We start from the raw sequence: 19,902 nt of genomic DNA, 5'->3' as shown, positions 1-19,902 counted from the left end.
TCACAGCTGCAGCAAAAGTCAATAGGAGCTGTGCTTTGAACACGTTGTGCTGTGCAACGCTAATTACTTTGAAAAGCCAAGTCCCAATCATCTGCAGACTTATAAATCAAACTCCCAGATCTAAAGTATATCCTTAGATCTTGAAACTGGTCTTAGATTTCAAACCTGTGCTTTTTCATATCAAGCTTGCTTTATCACTGTTACTTAACCTTTACAATACTTTGTCTGGGGAGATTAAGAGAAATATAATTGTATAAACCAAGAGTAGTGCTGGATAGGATGTATCTAAATCAGAAAGGAAGACCTTTTGTTTAAATGCTGATGTAATTGCTCCAGACAGAGTAAAGAGGCTGACAGCCCCTCAAGGAAGAGTGCTGCTTAGGCACCCGTATCTGGTGAGATAATAACCACAGCTTCCCGTCTGGCTTCTGAGCAGAGTAAAATAGGATGGCAGCCCTTCACCAGCATCTAGGTTTGGCTTAAGGTCAGTTTTGAGTCACTTGTTCTACGTTGGCTTAGTTTATCATTCTCACTATTTGTAGCAGAATTGGTGAGTGATATCTTGTAGGTATTAGTAGTGCTGGGTTTTGGTGCATAATTTCTACTCTTAGGAAAAATGCTAGAGTTTGAGCACTAAGAGGAAATCTAATACACTTAACTGTTGGTTTTCTCATGGTTCTGTCAAAATGAAAATGAACCTAATTTTCTGCAAGAGAATCACTTTGAAATGTAATGTTCTACTTGTTCCACCTTTAATTAATGCTTTTCTAACAAATCTAATATTTAAAGTATTGCTGTCTGAGGGTACCACTGTGTTGGGCAGTGTTGCAGACAGACCTGTAGACAGACAAGTTTGTTGCTTTTGTTGCTTCAGTTATTCTCTTGGGGAAGAAATTACCTACTCTGTTCTTCAGTACCTGTAGGAGTGTGTATTATAGGAGAGCTGGGACTTCAGTTATGAAGCTTTTGTGATTTGAGGAAGGTGAGCAACAAATTCTGGGCTTTAAATTACTGGTATATTCAAAATCCACCAACTAAAATAAAGTCAGAAAAGATATTATAAAAAGATTGAGCAGTGGTAGCTCTATTTAATGTAAAAAAATTAATTCTTTCCTATATAAATTATAAATTAACTGTACCATAACAATTTAATGTATATTAACAATTGGCTTTGAAGTTCTCAGCTTCTTAAAGGCAAGAGTTTTTTCTTTTCTCAAGAATATAAGTGTGTAGAAACTGTAAACCTTGGGGATAGAGGAATGACAGTTCTGCATTTAACATTGTTATTCCTCCTCAAAGAAAATTATAATAATTTTCCCAGGCTTCCAGTAAATACTGTAGCTGAAGCCAGCACAGTATTTTTGAACACTGTAATAAATGTTCCATAATTGCCTCTGGTGGCAAGTTCTCTGGCTAGGGAATCAGGTTGGCTCCTGTAGTTGAATCATATAATATGATTTTCATTCACTGCTGTAAATTGGCTCTGGACAGCTTCACATGTCAAATTTGACTACTGTTTTCTGGATCTCACTAGGCAAACTGTGTCATTCACTCCATGCATTCAATATAAAAAAAGAGGTTTCTATTGTCAGGCCAAAAATATGTAGAAAATCTTCTATTCTAGGAGGGCAAGACACAAAAATAATAAAATATTTTAGATTGAGAGTCAGTGGAGAAACTATAAATAAATGGGAAATGTTAAGAATAAAGGTGTTTTCTGTGCTGAGAGATTAAGGAAAACAGGAAGCTGTTTCACAATTTTGGAAACAAGCAGTAATGGCACGGAGTTTCTGCTGTAAGATCAAGGCAGGATTTGTTTCTTACATCTTTACTTTTAGTTATAATATTAAGTGTAACTAATGTCATCTATAGGCATAAGAAGATGGTTTTGTTTTGATAAATCTAGATTTCATACACATGATAATTTTCATTTTGGCTGTATCATTTTTTACCTTCTCTCTATAATTGTGAGATTTCTTTAAAGAAAAAGTGTACAGGTGAATTTTACTTAGACAAGCTGTGTAGGAGTTAGTAACCTTACAAGGTTTGTAGGTTTGGGGTTGTTGAATTTTTGGTTGGGGCTTTTTTTGTGTGTGTTCTTTTTTCTCCAGAGACATCATTTCAGTCCAGCAGGACCATAAATTTAGCCTTATTAATAAAAATTAATGGTATGGAGAAAAAGGCATATATCTGTTTTATCTAATACAAATGTCACTGAAGAGCTCCTGTTTTGCCAAGCAGAATGAGGAGATTGTAATGTATGATGAGTATATACATCCTGAAAGCTGATTATGATAATGTAGAAGGTATCACAGAAAATAAAATAGGGAGCATAAGATCATAGCTTTTAAATAAAATACACTAATCAGATTTTTTACTGCATAAAACCGTAATAGTCTTTTGGCTTACATTGAGAAAAAAAAAAAAAAAAAGGTAAAGAACAAAGAAAATGAGGAATGTTTATATTCAAATGACAGAATCTGTTCTGTTGACAAAATATTACAGGTGTCAGAACGTCAACTACCAGAAAGCTATTTAATTTTCCTACTTACTTCTTGTGTTTTATCTTTTCCTTTTCAGTATTTGTAAATATGTACTAAAAATAGATGTTACAGAATGTACAGAGCTCTTCACAATGTTAGATTATAGATTAAACAGTCACTTTTTTTCCTTTCTCTCAGTTTACTGCTTCCATTTCCACTAAGTCTAGAAATATATTTTTGTGTTACAACTTGACAAATATAAGGCAACCCAATTTGAAATCCTCAGATCTCTGAGCTAGTTACTGCATTGTTAGAAAATCTGGAAAGTGATCTGGGCTGGAAGTTTCTTGAAGTAATAGGAAGTCAATAGATGTTGGGCAGGACTGACCTACTAAAGTAATAATGAAATAGCAATGTGATTTGTTAAGGGGTTAGTCTTTTTGGGACCTGACGGAACAAAAACTTACTGTCAGAAGAGAACATTCCAGGTCTGGTTTGTTAAAAACTGTTTACATTTATGACATGTAATCATAGGCCAACTATTGCTTTCCAGTAGGCACTGGGGAAACTGTGTGTCTCCCAAATATTGACTTCAAGCTTCAGATAAAAAAAAAAAAAAAACAAACAAAACAACCCAAAAAGGAAACAACTCCCAAAAAACCCCATCCAAAAAATAACAACAGAAGTGCTCAGCAGAGGTCTAAGGTTGAGTCAGCCTCAGAGCAGATGCTGTGTTCTTGAGTTGAATGCAAGAACCTCATCCTCTGTGTAGCACCCTGCAGGCTGCTCTCCTTGGAGCCTTATGAACTGGAATCACTGGGTGTCACAAAAATCCAGGAGTGGGTTCCATGTTTCTGCTGTGTTTGCTACACCACAACATCTCGGAAACATGAACACGCATGAACACATGCATCCTGGTTGAATGAACTATGCAATTAGGCTGTGTTTCAGCAGTAGGGAGTTGGAAATTGCCCAGTCTCTCCAACCTAATGACTCACAGAATCACAGAATCATCTAGGTTGGAAAAGACCTTGAAGATCATCTAGTCCAACCATTGACCTAACACTGGCCGTTCTCAACTACACCATATCACTAAGCGCTTGGTCAGCTCTCTCTTTCCTGGATTTGGGTTCACAGCCACATGCCTGTATGCAGGTAAAATTCTTCCTGCAGACTCTAATCCCAAGTCCGTGTGACCCAATGAAGTCTGCTGAGATGGGAAATGATCCCTGTCTAGTCGACAGTAAGAGCAGGGAGACATTATTTTGTGTTCTAACCCAAAACAGCTTCTGCTTAACCTTTAACATCCCCACTGATTGTAACCACTGATGGTGGCTCATGGGAGCTCACCTGAAGTCCCCACTTTTAGGTCTGGGCACAGCCCACAAACAGTCCATGCAATTGGGGCACAGCAGTGAGAGGGAGCTCAGGCTCCAACAGCATGCTTGCTGGATGCCTGCACCCTCACTCCAAAGGTGGCGCAATGAAAATAAGTGAAGGAGACTGGCAAGAGAAATAACAGTGAAAGTTGAGAAGGGCCAAAAATTCCACCCAGCAATGTGGAGTGGTAGATGGAGAAACCTTGAGGTTTGGCAGTATATTACTGCATTCTGGCTGTTTATGTTGACAGAGACATTGGTGTTATGTCAAAATCTGTTTTGCAAAATACCAGTCTACAGATTTCTCTGGGGTCTTCCTGTTTGTCTGTACCTCATTTGATGCAAAATTAACATACTGCAACAGAGCTGGCGGATTCGTAATGTCTCTGCCATTACAAATTCAGCATTTGCCAGCAGATACGTGACCAACTACTCAACTACAGAGTTGTGTCAGCTTAAACTAAATTCACTGTGGTATATGAGAAGATCCATTGTCACTAGCACTACTTTTAGATGAACACCGTGGTATCAGGGGACATATCAAAACATCTGGTTTCATTCTGAAAAATGTCTTTTGGTGATTAGAATTATCTATGTAGCTTCCTAGGTAGACTTATGTTGAAAAGTCACTTCATTCTTGATAGGATTTTGTCTACTGAAGATCTGCCCTTAGGTGAATAGTTAAGAGGCAGTCCTTTTTGAAACTATAGCAGGAGCTCAACAGCTAGACCCTGAAAATCAACCACCAAACGTTGGAATATGAAGGGAAACTCTAGTTGTCAGCTTGTATTAATATAGGCGGACAGTTTACTGGCTCTCAGCTCTCCAGTTCCTAAGGCAGACTCAATGAGAGGGATTTATAATACATATTATTAATTTTATTTGGAAGTCATTCAGCTACTGCGATGAAAGGCAGCAGTATAAAAGTCTTGGAGAACTGTATGTGTTTAGGGTTTTTATAGTGGTGGTAGAGTTTTTGGCTGAGGTAGAGATTGAAGGCTTTAACTGTCTGTTAAAACAAGCAGTAAGCACAGATATTTAAAATGCTGAATGTCCTGCCATCCTAAAGCACTTTGTTTTCTACCTGTCAGAGAACGGAGGCGTGAGAGACTGAGCCACAAAAAGGCTGTTCCTTGGTAACGTAGATCCATAAACACTTTCTGAACCAACAGGACTGCAGGTTTTTTGCCTTGCACTTTGCAGAGAAGTGCCCTGTGCAGTGCTGCAGTGCCGTGGTGTAAAGGGCGATGACTGCAGCTCCTGCGTTTTTCACTGCAGAATAAGCCACAGGTTCTGACTGCATAACTGCAGGGCAGGACTCCTTCCTTCCCAACAAGGGTGCCTGCTATCCAGGGCAGGCTTTGGGCAAATATGTCAGTGCAGCCACCCGAGCCTGTTGTGGATGGTAGGAATAAAGCTCGTATTTCAAATGAAGAGGCAGGAAGAGGGGTCAGGGCAGGGATCGGATCTAACCCATTTTTTTAGTAAGACAACCAGATTTTAAGTATGATTTACTTAATACTTAATTCTTAAATACTGAAGATGTATCTGTGGAGTTTTCTTCATTAGAGTCCAAAATGTATGATAAGATACGTAAGTCCAAAATATGAGATAAATGTAAGATAATGATCCAAGCAGCTTTTTTAATCTGGTTGTTCTCACTCCTTGGCAAGAAGGAGCAGTCTTTCTCTTGACTGTTATGTGCTCTAGAAGTTTCCTCCTTCCTAATACAAGCAGTTCTCCCCAGCCCTGGGCTTTGTCACTGGGGGGGATGTGTATGCTGCTTATTTCCCCCAAACAGTCCTTACCCAGCTCCCTGCAAATTCCTGCTTGTAGGGCAGGAGAAAAGCGAGGGATTTGCCCCTCCCAACAACCTTCACTCAGGTTGTGTGTATCCTGCCAGGCGTGAGTGTGCTACAGGTTACTGCTGCACACTAATCTGATTTAGGCTTTCTCTCGCTTGGAGATTGCTTTTGGTTAGTGGCTGCTTGAGTGATACAGGCCCGAAAGAGCCCTGGCACTGGGAGCAGAGCAATGCGATCCAGGGAGCAGTCTGGCTTATTCACTCACTCTCAGCAGGGAAGTTCATGACTGCCCAGTGCAGAGGGATGTTTCTGACATGTCTCAGACAAGAGCTCTGTGGCACTCTTAATAGAGCATGGCTGTCTCATTTGTAGGCTCTATTCATCTGACAGCTAAGAATTATCAGTACTGATGCTTCACTCCCTCTCTCTTTTTCTCCAAGCTAGTGATTTGTCTATGTTATGGGTAGGTGAGCTTGACAAAACATTCCACATTAGCAGCTGAGACGGTGTTTGAAATGAGAAAATTGCTAGCAAACTGCTCCATTAGAGACCCAAATAACAAATTCATTCTTTCTCTCAATGAAAGAGAGATAGTTAAGGCCCAAATTAATACATCTGTCTCCCCCACTCTGCAGGAGGAATCACTCTTCAAGACAAATGGCTTCGTCACTCCTGAGAGTGTGAGCTGGCTTGAGGAAGGCTGCATTAGGCAGAGTTTTTCATCCTTTGTGTTTTGCCATCCTGGGTGTGAGCAGTTCAGGCACCAGATGAGGAGGTGATGAAAAGATTTGCACCTCAGTGAACTTTGAGATGGATTAGCATGGGAATTGCAGTGCTTATTCTTTATTCAGGGATAGTTTTTCATATTTTGCTGCATAGTTTCCTCCTGATTTTTTTCCCTCCTGTGTTTACTTTTTGCTCTCATCGCTGGAAAGCCATTTAAAGAGAGTGGGAAGAAGGACTTTATCCTGTCTAACATCATGTTATTACAAGAAAAATGCATCTGAATCCGTTGGGCCCTCATACTTTCCAATCTCTGATAATATATTAGGGAAGAGAAAGGAAATTGTTCTTGTCCTTTGAAGTTGTTGTCAAAGACTCTAAAATAAAGCTTCAAGAGGCAGACAGAGCATTGCTGTGTGTCAAAAGGGGGGAGATATGCTTCAGTTCGTCTAAACGATACAGCTGGCAGCAGGCGACATGGCACAGTGAAATGGGTAACTGAAAGGAGGAACAAAAGCCCCTGAGAGGTTTGAACACGGCCAATTTATCAGTTTTGTGAATTCTACTTATGGAGTCTTTTAAACAGATCTTATTATGAAATACCAGAGGAAAATCAAGGAAAATTTTGTTGAGTTGTAAGAAATCTTAAATATGGGGGTTAGTAGTTCAAATTATCAAAAATTAGCCTTTTAGGACTGTGTCTCTTGTACAGAGTTCTCAAATGTGCTGTAAAATTATTTTATAGTATATTCTGGTGATACACAAAAAAATTTAACTCACTGAGGTTGCTGCACTAGCACAGGTGGTTTTATAATCTATGACAGCGCTTCATAGTATGCAGGGATAGACCAGTTTTCCAGAGGTCATGTTCTAGGTAAACTAGGTAATTTTCTCTGAAATAAAATGTGGCTGTAAAATTTAGATTAGCTTTTCACTTTTTGGAGACAAAAATGACAATACTAGGTAAGAGCTCTGTTTTTCACTTTATCTGAAAGATGGCACCTCTAGCAGCAGTTTCCCATTATATCACGAATAACACTGGTTTATAATTAAGCCTTCATCACCTTGAAATTGCAAATACCCCTTCTGGCAAAACCTAGTGTTTTCTAGAGATTTTTAATCCTGTACTGTCCTTTACATGTCATTTATGACCTCAGATGAGGTGAAAGCATAAAGTATTAACACAAATAATATGTTTTTTACTATCTTAGCTGTGTGAATGCATTGTGTTTTTCAGTCTATGCCTGCCAATCTATGACATGAATTTATGAAAAAATAAATGGAAGTCAGATTAGTACTTCATAGTTTTAAAATACATGCTTATTTAATGCTGCACTTTAATGCTCCAAGATCAGCTCTATTTTGTGCCCAAGTTGGAATCCACCTGCAAACACACCCTGATGAGAGCACACGGCACTGCTTGTTGCTTCTCTGGTAGCATCTGCAAAACGTAGTGCGCTAAGCATGTGTTATATGTAGTCTTTAGTCATTCATTTACAAAGAGCTTGGTACAATAAAAAAAATGTAAGGTGCTAAGGTGAAAATATAGCAGCAGATGACAACAACCTTGTCCATCTATTTCTGTACAGACCATCTGCTGCAAATTTTGTAGGAAAGGGTGAAGAATTCAGTATTGCTTCAGAAGGTAGCTCTCTGAAACAGCTCTTTTTCTGTATTCCTCTCCACCTTTTCTGGAAATCTCATTTTTTCTTAATATTTGGGATCTGTGGCTATTCCAATTTTGGCTTTTTTTTTCCCTTTGGGGGCAAAATTTCTGTGTATATTTCCACCCTTAAGTCAATAAAATTTCCTTGGGATTTTCAGTGATTATGATAAGGGGCCAGCCATGTTTCCCCCCATCGCTGTATTTGATTTTCCCTGTAAGGACTGCTATGGTGCACCTATGTGCAGCATGTGTGAACCCCCGATTTCCATCCACAAGGCGAGGGAATTGGACAGGCATGGCCCTCTTTTGTTCCTAGAAGTGTCTGCATAGAAATACTTGGGAGGAGTTAAACACCAAACAGGCTAGCTGACAAAAAGCCTTTATGGAAAGAGTATGTGTACTGCTAATTCTGGTGACAAACACCCAACAATAGTAGCATGCTGAAGCTTACAACGATTTGCATTTCAGTGTGGACTTGCCAGAAATGAAGCAGGTTATATTTAGACTAACTGGGAGGGAAATCTCAGACACTAATTCAAATCACAAAACAAGGAATAGAATTAACTCTGATCACAACCTTTAAAATAGACTGCTACAGAAATAAAAGAGGGCATGCACATTGACTGTACAAGTTGACTGTGCAAGTATCACAGTGTTCATGACTTAAATAGCTTTTTAGAATATAACCGAGCTGGCAAAATACCTTCTTTTCAAGGGGGTTTCTCTTTTGTCTATTGAAAGCACACATCGACAGAAGGGTATGCTGGGCTGATGAGCCTTACGCATTTTCTCTATGTTATTCCCAAGTCCTTTAAAAAAATGTGATTTACTCCTTCCTGCATCTCATTTTATATCCATTCCTGGTTTTAAAATTTTTTCTCCACTCTGCATTGCTGCAGCAGCTCTAAATGACTAGTGATTCATTCCATCATTCCAGCATGGTTTTGTATTTCAATTCTAAACCATTTCCAGCCACAGATTTTTGGTATTGAAACTGTTTCTTTTTATGATGTTTTGGAAAAAAAATACACAATGTTTAAATAATAAGTAAGAGCTAGGTAAAATCAAATTTTGCTTTCAGTTCCAACTCTGTAGAATTTTAGCTGCCATGGTCATTTGAATTTGTTGTATGGGGATCCCCTTTTACATTTCTAATTGAGATGAATATTTAGAGTTCATCTGAGGGGAAGAGAGACCTTTTAGCAGGAATTTGGAGAACTTGCTGACAAAGACTTGAAAATACTTCTGGGAAGTAACAAAAAATAATCTTAGTGGTTACTGTATGTGGTATCTTAAAGCTGCTTACATTTTATGTTAGTGATACATGTGTTTATGATACGTCATAAAAAATACTTCTTTCAAACCAAGTCTCAGAAATGAAAACAGCAGCATTTTCATGTAGTCTGGACCATATTTTTGAACACCTTCAGTATTTGGTAGTTAAAATAGGAAGATACAGTCTTTTGCTGTGCTTTAACATAGACTCCTCACCCCCCACCCTCGCTTAAAAATCTGGATTCATATAGCAGCGAGTTCCACTTTGTTTTTCAGCATTTTCCCACAGATTGTTGCTCCTGAGTTGCTCTGATAGTATTATTAATCTGCTTATTAAGCTGTCAAAACGCAGCATGGCTTCTAGTTTGGATAGCTGTGTTCTATTTACAACAGGTAGTCAAGGAAAGCATCTGTATTTCCTTAACTTTGATTAAGTAGTAATAAAATATACCAACTATTTTTTATTAATTCTATGAGCTTTAAAGGTGCAATTTTATAGCATGTGACTTTTTTCTATACAGATTCAGTGTAATCAATGAGATTCTTTTATTTTCTGAGTTATTTTCTCAGTATTTTCTCCATTTAGTGGCTTTCAAAAGAAAAATCTGTTTCACATAAAAACTCTATAAAATTGTTTTATATTTATATAAAAATTTGCTATCATGTTTAATGTTATTCCTGTCCTATAACTGTGTAGTTAACATGTATATTACTTTGTTGGTTTTCAGACGTTTGGAACAAAACCTCATCAAAATCATTCCCCCTGGAGCTTTTACCCAGTACAAGAAGCTTAAGAGAATGTAAGTTTTAATAAGACCAACATGCAAGAGCAATCATGAATCTTCTAGCTTCAAGTTCAGCATCTTTATTTTAGAAACATATTGGCAATTTCTATGTTGAAATCACTGGGGACTGCACAAATAACCTCTTCAAAGTGTAAGCAACAATGGAATTTGGTTCAGGATGCCTAACAGTGCATGAAATCCTTAATAATGCTTAATTTCACTTCCTATTATAAACGATGTGAGCTAATTAGTTGTTAGTCTGTTCAAACTTCAAATCTGCTTCCTCAGAAAAGATTTTTTTTCTATTTTTTTTCTCATTCATTCTGATATCTGTTTGCACCACTTCAGTTAGTTGACCCCAGTTATAGCATGAGTGCATGTTCTTGCAGAGTAGTTAGGATTTTTTTTTTTTTGTAGTTCATTCAGTGTCCTGATGTTGAAATGGTTTGACTGTTGACAAGAAAACAGAAACCTGCTGGAGCTTGTTTTCTCTGTTCCTTAATCACCAGTGGACACCCAGACAATTCTTTTCTTTATTAGCTCTTGTGTTTTCTCTTTGGATTTAAAAAAAATAATCCTGATTTGTAGCAGCGCTCTCATGCAGATAACCTGGGCATTCCCCCGATCTGTCTGTCTTTTCATTTTTAAGTGATATATGAGAGATGTGGTGACAGTAGTACAATGGTACAGTCGTAAAACAAGTTACTCCTGCTTCGCCATAGTATCAAGGTGTTGATGGGTACCACTGGACCAGTAACTTGCAGAATTCATTCAGGCTTTGTAGCTCAATGCTAAAACTGCTGAAAAGGTGCCTTTACAGTTCTTGTTTTCTGATGTGAACAATACTTATTGGAATTAAGAAACTGTCAGCTCATTTCACAGAAGACACTGGATTATCAGATAGCTAATGCTTTTGGAAACTGAAATGAGCTTGCACAGTACCTTTGGATTTAAGGGTAAAATTACTGTGTTTGCCAGTCCAAACTTATCAAGTTCCTAAAGCTGAAGAGCTGTAAATATGGATCTTAATATTTAGCAGGTCAAATCATCAATCTTACAGAGTCTCTATTCTTCTGTCTCACTTTCAATATAGCTGTATGTATTTTTAAAGAAGTACTGTATTAGATAGCAAGACGGTAATTTCAGTGAAAAATGATGGATTCCTTTTCAGTGACCTAACTTGTAACTTTTTCATTATTAAAGTCACTACTTAATTCTTTCTGAGGTATGACTAATTTTAGATTTTGGCAATGTTTTACTGTCCTTTCATTTTTCATGATTGGTGAACTCTGGTTTTATGGGAGTTGACCAAAAAAACATTCTTTAACTTGACTAGCTGCTCAACCCAATGTGGCACTTATTATGTGAAATGATTAATGTTAGAATTTCACAGCAGAATTCCATTAACAAGTTGTGTTAACAGCTTTCTAGAGTATAATTGGCATACTCATTGAGATCCGAACATAGTTAAATAGTAAATTATTGTAGCAGATGATCTGTATCAAAGCTTAATTATCGTGACAGCATTTTGTGGAAAAACTTGGTATAGATAGTTAGGCTGCAGAGTGTCCCATAACTAACATGATGCTTTGCCATTTGGTTATTGACCTGCCTCCTTGTTACAGTTTTATTCCTGCTGGACAGTGGAATTGGGCATCACTGTTGTTATGTAAAGTTTAATTGAGAATACTTATTCCACCATTTGAAGAGATTATTGACATCATCTTTTCAGCGTGCAAGATTCCCAGTATTAACACAAAAATATACTTTGGTCAAAAAATTTTAACTCTTAAAACAAAAGAACTATTCATCCCTTCCCTTATAGAGGAAGAACATGTTCGATATCACTGAAGTCGTGAGCCTTTCTTAATTCCTGTCACTTAGATTTCAGTGAGCAGTGCAATGCATGAAGATTATTGATTTAATTAGTTGATGCCCTACCCAGGGTACAAATAAAGATGATTATTATTATGATTATTGTTGTTGTTAAAATTTTTATATAATTCAGAGGATAGTATTAGCATAACATTGGGAATGGCGTTGTGTTTTTCTCCTTTTGTTGAATAAATATGTGAGAATGTTACAGATAATAGACTGCTCACTTGCAGCACTCCCAGTATTTTGATTGTTTATTGAGTATTTCCTGCAAGATTATGCAGTTCCTTTTTCTTAAATAATTGGATAACTGAGATTAATTTTTATGTAAGAGCCAGTTGTCCAAGATAGTCTTTATATGACTTGATATTAGTAGGCCAAGATGATAGCAGAAGATGTATGTATATTAATTCAAGTGTTTGCATCTAGCTGAAGTTTGTTGTTTAGAATGTCCCTTCAATAGCTTCCAGGATGGGAGAGTTATTTTGGTGATTGGGTTTTAGAATGCAGCTGAAATATTTTGTGTCTTGGACTTCATCATAATTGCCTGCATCTTCTCACACAATTAATTACATGAAGCTAAATGTATCTGTCTCAGAAGGAAGATTTGGCACCTGTAGGATTCAAATATGCAGTTGAATCATATAATCTGGGTTGATGGTTACCCTGATTTTAGGGTGAATATAACAGGTCCTAGCTCTGTGCTCAATTATTCAAGGGCTTCAGAAGAGGTTTGAGGAGCTCGAAGGAGGTACATCCCATCTCCAGAGGTAGAAGTTGGCATTATTGCATGAAGTATCCAAGCCCAGACATGCCATTTTGAATTAATTTACGTAGCAGTTGGGCTTGTACCACAGTTCTTTAACTAATAGCCTATGAGTTATAAAGTTTATGGCATTACTTCCCATTTTGTCTTTGCTTTTCTGAGGCTTTTAACTAACAAATTTGTAGCACAAGACTAAGAGCCGAGCACACAGAGCTGCTTTGAAAGATGTGGTTGTACCTCTCTGCTCTGATGCTTGTAGTGGCATTTCATGTTGTCAAATTAATGTTATCATATATTAGCAGAAAACACACTGAGATTTCACAGTCTTCCCAGTAGCTCTGTGGCATTGCTACTTTTGTTGAGCAGCTTCTAAAAACTAAACCATATATGTCATGGATTTTTGCTGAGTACTCTTGTCAGATGAGAACAGTCCATTTTACATGTTACAGATAATCAAGTAATCTGTTTCTAATAATGTTAGTTGACAAAGAGAATATTCATCCAACACTATTAATAACATTTGGCTGCATCTAAAAATAAATCTGTTTTGTTTCAAAACCTTTTACAGTAAAGACATTTAAGCCGTACATTTACACAGTGATTCACAGGGTATCCTTGCTTCCCTGGTGCAAAGTCAAAAACATTTTATGTCCCTAACTGGTAATGGAGCACAGCCACCCTCCAAGGTGTGTTCAGCAACCTTTTGAAAGAAGAGCTCTACTGTGCTGTCAGAGGTGCAGGGAGACTAGTCTGAGGTGACTAATGTATTCCCTGCCTGGGTGGAATCCTGATAAGTTTATTACATTTCCAACTAAAGAGCCACATTTCCACTGAGTGATTCAGAGATGCCCTAAACTGTGAAAATGAGCCTTCTGTGATCTAAATTGACTTAGTTTTGCAGGTTAGAAAAACAGAAGCACGGAATAGGATGATCTTACCAAAGCAGACCAAAGGAAGGGAACAAAAGTACAAGGACATAATCGGATCCGTTTGCCTCAGTCAAGTCAGAAGGAGATGGAACCTCCTTATCCAACAGCAGTGGAGCTTGGGCTCTAATGGAAAGGAAATAATGTGTCTAATTATCTTCTAATGCTGATTGTAGTGCATCTGCATGAAGTGAGTGAGTGTTATCACCCAGCATGGCATTTATGCACGTTCAGGCACCATTAGTTATACACTCATTAGCATCCGGACATGGGGAGAGAGAAAGGATGGAAATGTTGAAATGTAGCAAATCAATAAAATAGTGCTGAAATGTTTCAAAAACTAGATGTCCCTTTTCAGATGCTTGTCATTGTTCAGCAAACTACTGATTTCATGTAATTGTAATAGGTTTTAATGTGTTCCTCAATAAATAGATAGCACAGATTCACGTCAGACTTCTGCTTACATAAGAATTATTAGATAAATAGCAGCAAATGCTACCAGGCAGTCTAAACAAGTTTCACAAAAACCTGTATAAAAATAAATTTTCCTACTTTCACTGTCACAAATTTTGCTGCTCTGAGTTGAGCTGAAGAACTGAAACCTTCACTGAATGCTGTCCTTGTAGGCAGGATGTCATAATAGAAAACACCCGTAGATCGCAGAGCAGTTGTTTCATGAGCCTTATAAAAGAACCAAACCTTATAAAAGAACCAAACCTTATAAAAGAACCAAAGAAAATCCCACTTTATGTGGCTAGATTTGAAAACAGTTAGAGGACTTCACTAAAATTTTAATCAACAATTTGTAGCTTGAAACATATAAAGAATAGAAAGCCTTTTTACTTTCTGATTCCTAAGTTCTTGTTCAAGTGGTGCTTATTTAGAGTCTGACTGGGATCCTTAGCATGTGCCCCAGTGGAAATAACAGTGAAGATCTACATGCAATACTGTATTGCTTCAGCTATCAGTGAAAAGATTTGATACTACTGGTACAAGCTGATACCAACTGTCAGTGAATGCAACAAGGTGGCTGAAAGTTATGCCTGTAGCTAAGCACCTGGTTGAACTGATTGACAAAAGATTGGATTGCAGTGACAGTCATGATAAGGCACCCAGTTCTGAGCATCTGCGTCCTACAGGTAGGAAATTTGGCTCCCTGTATAAAGGAATAGCGGCATAGTCTGTATTTATCTTTGTGTACTTGGTTGGTTATGATTGAAATTGAAGAGTATTTTCCAAACCAGGAACACACTTTCCCTTGAAAATGTCAGCAGGCTATAACTGAATTCCACTCACATCACAGCTGGAAGGGTGGAATCTTGCTGGGGCTCCCTGACAGGGTCTGTAACACGCTGGGTGTTCCCCACAGTGCTGCTGGCTTCAGAGGTCCATGATTTCCATTCAGATGCTCAAAGGCTTTCCCTAGTGTCTGAAAACTAGGCAGACCTTCCAGTGCTGTGTCGACCCTCTCCTCGCCTGCCTCACCAGATCAAGGTCATGGCAGAATTTTGCGTTGCTTGTTTTCTCCAGGCCATTATAAACCAAGCGTCACTGGTACAGTGCCAAACTCCTCAGTGACGCTGGGGCCTGCTTTGGCATCGATGGCTGGGTAGTCTGTTTCCCATCTCCTTTCCCATTGGTGTTAAACAGAGATGGTGTGGGAAGAGTCTTACCTCCAAAGAATTTTATCATCCTAAGAATTACTGACATTGTTTCATATAAATTGCGACTAATCCTTAGTGGAATTTCCTAGCGTTTTGATGGGAATTTTGTTTGACTATACTACATGTTTCTGTTATTTATGAATATGTTCTTCTTTACATCTCATTTACGACAAGGTTTATTGTCTTAGGCAAACACAGTCTTGCTGCCTCAGAAGCCATTCCCCTGGTGTCTACACCATGCTGATAGCATTAATCCCACAGTCTTCCTTAATGCGTGTCCTGCCAGCACTTTCCGGCTCCCTTAGAACCTCCCTTCACCTTCTATATCATTTTACTTATAATCAAAATATGACCTTCTGGACTGTTACAAAGTTAGCCTTCCATGCCTGCATTTAAACATTCAGACAACCTTTATGCTTTGTCGCAGGCTGCTCCTTGTGCTTGAGGGCCACCCCACAGAGTCACAATGCAATCTCCATTGTTAATAGTTCTTAAGATGGTTTTATAACTGTTTTTATTCAACGGGCTACCTCACAGTTGTTCTGGAAGGCTCTTCATAAAACTCTTTGTTTCAATGTCCATAAAATTAAAGACCTTGTTAACAAGGGGGCTGGTGATTTATTGAGGCTATGGTTTGTCGTACTGACTGACATTTTTCTGATCATTCCTGGAATTTGCCTATCTGTGTCCTTACATAGTTCATAATTTCTCTGAGGTAATATGATCTTTTAGTTCTGTTTTTTTATCAAGTGTGTTCTTCCAATAAACTACAGCTAAAATATTTTCATCAAATTCCTGTTTACAAATATTTTTTTAATCCTCCCTTCTCTTTGCAGAGACATCAGCAAGAATCAAATAACTGACATTGCGTCTGATGCGTTCAAAGGCTTGAAATCTCTCATATCATTGTAAGTAGAAAATAGAACTGAATGTGCATTTGGGGAGAGCTTGTGTGTAAGAGAAATAAAAATGATAATGTGCTGTCTGGGAGAACTTAGTTTCTGTGTGCTAATGCCAGCTTGCATGAAGCAACTGATCTTTTGTAAATGAAAAATTGGTCATGAAGTTTAGGAGGAGGAGCTGTTCACACATCTCTAGTAAGTTCTTTTATAGATGAACAGTCCCAAAGTTACTGACTTGTTCACTTCTTCAAATCAGTGCAGTAGTTGATCTATTGTGCATGTGCATCTGCAGACTAATCCATGCCCCCCAACTCATCATGGCACGCAAAACCCTCATCATAGCTCAGCCACTGCTTGATGGTGTTAATCAGTGAGGAGTTAGGGGAAATACTTCCATACTGAATTTGTCTTCTGTATTAAAGAACTGAGATTGCACTCTCTTGTGAGTTTTTTGGTTTAATTAGTTTTGGGGTTTTTTTCAAACTACTTAGGAAAGAACCTAAGCTCTTAAGAAAATGTTTATATTTCTTAGCTGTAATTAGTACTTTATTAAGCTGAAAGGGAATGAAAATATGACTTCATAGAGAAGATAAAAGGAAGGTAGGATCTCTTGACAACCATTCATTTCTCTTTATAGAACACAGAAACTGTTTTAGCACCAAGTTGAATTTAAATGCAGCTATATTTCAGTTTAGCTATCCAGAGCACTATTAAAACAGTGGAGCTTTCAATAGGTAAAAGGAGCAATACAAGGTCAGAAGCTGCATATGGAGAATGAACTGGAATAGAGTGTTAGAAAGAGCCCCAGGTTGGGAGAAAAGGGTAAGCTCAACTGGAATGATATTTACTTGGGTTAGTTTTAAAAACTTTAGCTCATTATTATTCATATAACAAATTTTTATTTTTAAGAGTGTAGTTTATTTCTAAAAGCTGCCATAATTTTATTCTCTGAATACTGGGTAATTCTAACAACCTATATAACTTGTTGACGAGTGCTGTTATTAGAAGGTTATTCAGTACTGGACTTATAGGTTGCAGTAAATGAGCTAGAATGCAGAAGGATGGGCCTTTTTTTGCGCCCTGAATCCAGCTGGGAAAATGCCAGAAATATATATTAAGTGTTGCTATCCTTTGTTGAATAGTTAAGGTGGTGTTATTCAACATGCTGTGGAAATGGTCAAATCCCTCAATGCTGTCTGGAAACGATTCAGTAAGAGAATGACATTTACTGAACACTACAGTTTTGGCTCAGTATGAAACTACTGCTGATGCTGCAGTGCTACAGCTTTCTGGTCTTGGCAAACTTCCTGGCTAGGAGCAAGCTGGACAGGCAAGACATTTCCACTGGGTTGACTTCCCAAGTCAGAAGTTATTCAGCTTTAGCTGTAGCTAATTCAGATACCCCCAAAAGGCCTCAGGAGTGGGACAGAACACATCAGAGTGGACAGAGAGGAAATGAGAATATAAACTGGGCGGGAACGTGTAGTGTTTTGACTTGCACAGAGAAGCAATGAGGTTTGAATATATTTGTATCCAAGTGGGTAAAATAGTGCTTAAGTTAGTGCTAGGAGGTTACAAAGGGGAAGAGAGAGGGCAGAGCGTTGAGATGCAGCACTGAAAGGGCTACAGTAAGGACACTGCCTCTGAGCAGTGCTTTCTTTGTTCAGTGCTTGTCTCTGCCTCAGTTTCCTTCTACCGTGGACACACAAAGCTGTTGTAACACACAGTCTGTTTCTCCTCTCTTTGGCAGACTGGTTTCTAGGACAGTATTGACTCCAGACTTGAAATTGTCAGTCTCCTCCTTTAGGTTCAGTTGTCCATTGCACTTGCCATAGGCTTTTACTTTCTTTTGAAAAGTTTTACTCTTGCTGTTCATTGCAGGTAGATCTTAGAAATGTTTTCCCTATGGTTGATAGGCAAGAGTTAGTTCCCTGATCTTTCATGACCTGTCACCCAGACCTCTAGCAGGTTCTTCCTTCTGGTCACTTCTGTAGTTGTTTCAGTTTCTGAGCCCTAGATACCTTTATGGAACAAGATTATTTGCTGTTCTGCAGAATCTGGGTTTCTCTGAAGAAACCTCCCCCAGGTTTCTACTTCTGAGAAGCAGAGGATCTCTTTTGTCTGATCTCTGCTATAGCCTCCAGTCCAGTTCTGTCAACCACAGAAAGACAAGTAAGTGCAAGAGAAGATGACTCCTTTGAAGTGCCAGCCCTCCCAATGAAACTACCAAAGGGGAAGGAACAAGGAGGTAGAAACGAAGTAACACAGTTTGCTTACTGGTGTTTTCTCCTTTAAGCAGCTTAGTCTTTATGGTGCCTGAGGCCCCAATAACTTTAGTCAGCTGCATGCCCTGAAGGAACACTGCTCTGCATACAATGCTTCAGCTCAGCTGAGGGTAAATTTTATTTTTCATATATGTAAGTCAAACGTGATAGGTGGCATACATTTTAATGAGACACCATTGAGGTTTAATCTGTGCACACAGCAGCTGGACTTTTCAGCTAGCTGAGTTAAAACAAGAATAAAAGAGAGGAAAATATTAATTCTCAAATGAAGGTAAGCAACTTTGTTTCCATTAAAAATGAAGTAGTGCTGTAATGCCTAAAGTCCTTGTTTTCTTTTTTTTCCCCCTGCATTATTCCCATTTTCTGTTCCTCCCTTTACTCCCTGCTTGCATGCAATTGCAGTGCTCCCTATGGGTCTAAGAGAGTGAAAGTGCTTATCTGGAAGACGGCCAACATTGTTAGTCTAGCTGGCTAATGGAGGCCTATATATAGTGGGTTACTACTCTACTGTCCTCTGAAGTTAACTTAGATTAGTGTTTCCAGGCAGAACTGTTTTTTGGAGTGCTCTGCCTATTGTACCTATGTAGAGATGGAAGGAAAAATGGTGTATTATAGTTTTCAAAATACAGGAATGTTATTACAGAAGCAGTTTTCCCTAAAATGTATAGAACTTAGATCTTCTAAAAGTGCAAAATAATCCATGTGCTAGCAGGTCATAAGTATTTATTTTAAATCTATATATTTTCTCTAACAAGGAATCCACCTATGGGAGTCAAACAGGTCACAAAATCTTAACACTTTAAATAAGCCATTTCTACCTTGGGTTTTTTTCTGCATTTAGCAAATGAAAGGCAATCTTGTTCTTGTAAGGACTCAAGACTTCTCCATTCCCCACACAGAGGAAAAAAAAATTGTTTTCTCCATGCCTGTTTTGCAGTGGGACTTGGTTCCCTGTATAATGACTGTGTGGAACAAGGAATTTCTCCTCCTTTTTTGTTAGAAATATTTGGGCATGTACATAACTTCTTTTCTTCCTGCTTGTGACAACAATTAAGGAATCATTCTTCTTTAAGAATGTGGGTTTTTTTTCCCCCCAGAGTTTTCTGAGTTTTCCTTTTCCCCTTGTGTCCCGTGCAGTTGGCACTGTGAGTCACTGGTCAGCTCTGGGTCTGTGATCTGTGGATTTAATTCTGCTACAGTGTCTGAAGTTCCCTTTCAGTATTTAGGCACTAGGGCTTAGATCCTTAGCATATTTCTGGTCTGAACAAAACTTCAAACCTGTTTATGGACAAAACTGAAGATACAGTAAGATCCAGCCTCTGGTTTTGAGAGAACAGAGTTGTGGAGAGCTTATTATAAAGCCACTGT

At 38.3% G+C, this 19,902-nt stretch overlaps 1 protein-coding gene across 2 annotated transcripts in view; it reads left to right on the top strand.

The window, feature by feature from the left end:
* SLIT3 (slit guidance ligand 3) overlaps positions 1 to 19,902 on the top strand; it is a 528,498-nt gene that overhangs the window by 347,709 nt on the left and 160,887 nt on the right. For both annotated transcript variants that reach the window (XM_074838539.1, XM_074838540.1), the window contains exons 10-11: positions 10,060 to 10,131; positions 16,184 to 16,255. In XM_074838539.1, the coding sequence (XP_074694640.1) occupies positions 10,060 to 10,131; positions 16,184 to 16,255 (144 nt within the window). The remainder of the gene's footprint in view (positions 1 to 10,059; positions 10,132 to 16,183; positions 16,256 to 19,902) is intronic.

The sequence above is a fragment of the Strix aluco genome, chromosome 13 (genome assembly GCF_031877795.1).
Source record: "Strix aluco isolate bStrAlu1 chromosome 13, bStrAlu1.hap1, whole genome shotgun sequence".
In the NCBI taxonomy this organism is placed as follows: domain Eukaryota; kingdom Metazoa; phylum Chordata; class Aves; order Strigiformes; family Strigidae; genus Strix; species Strix aluco.
The sequence above is the reverse complement of the archived record's forward strand: the minus strand, read 5'-3'. Positions and strand labels throughout refer to the sequence as shown.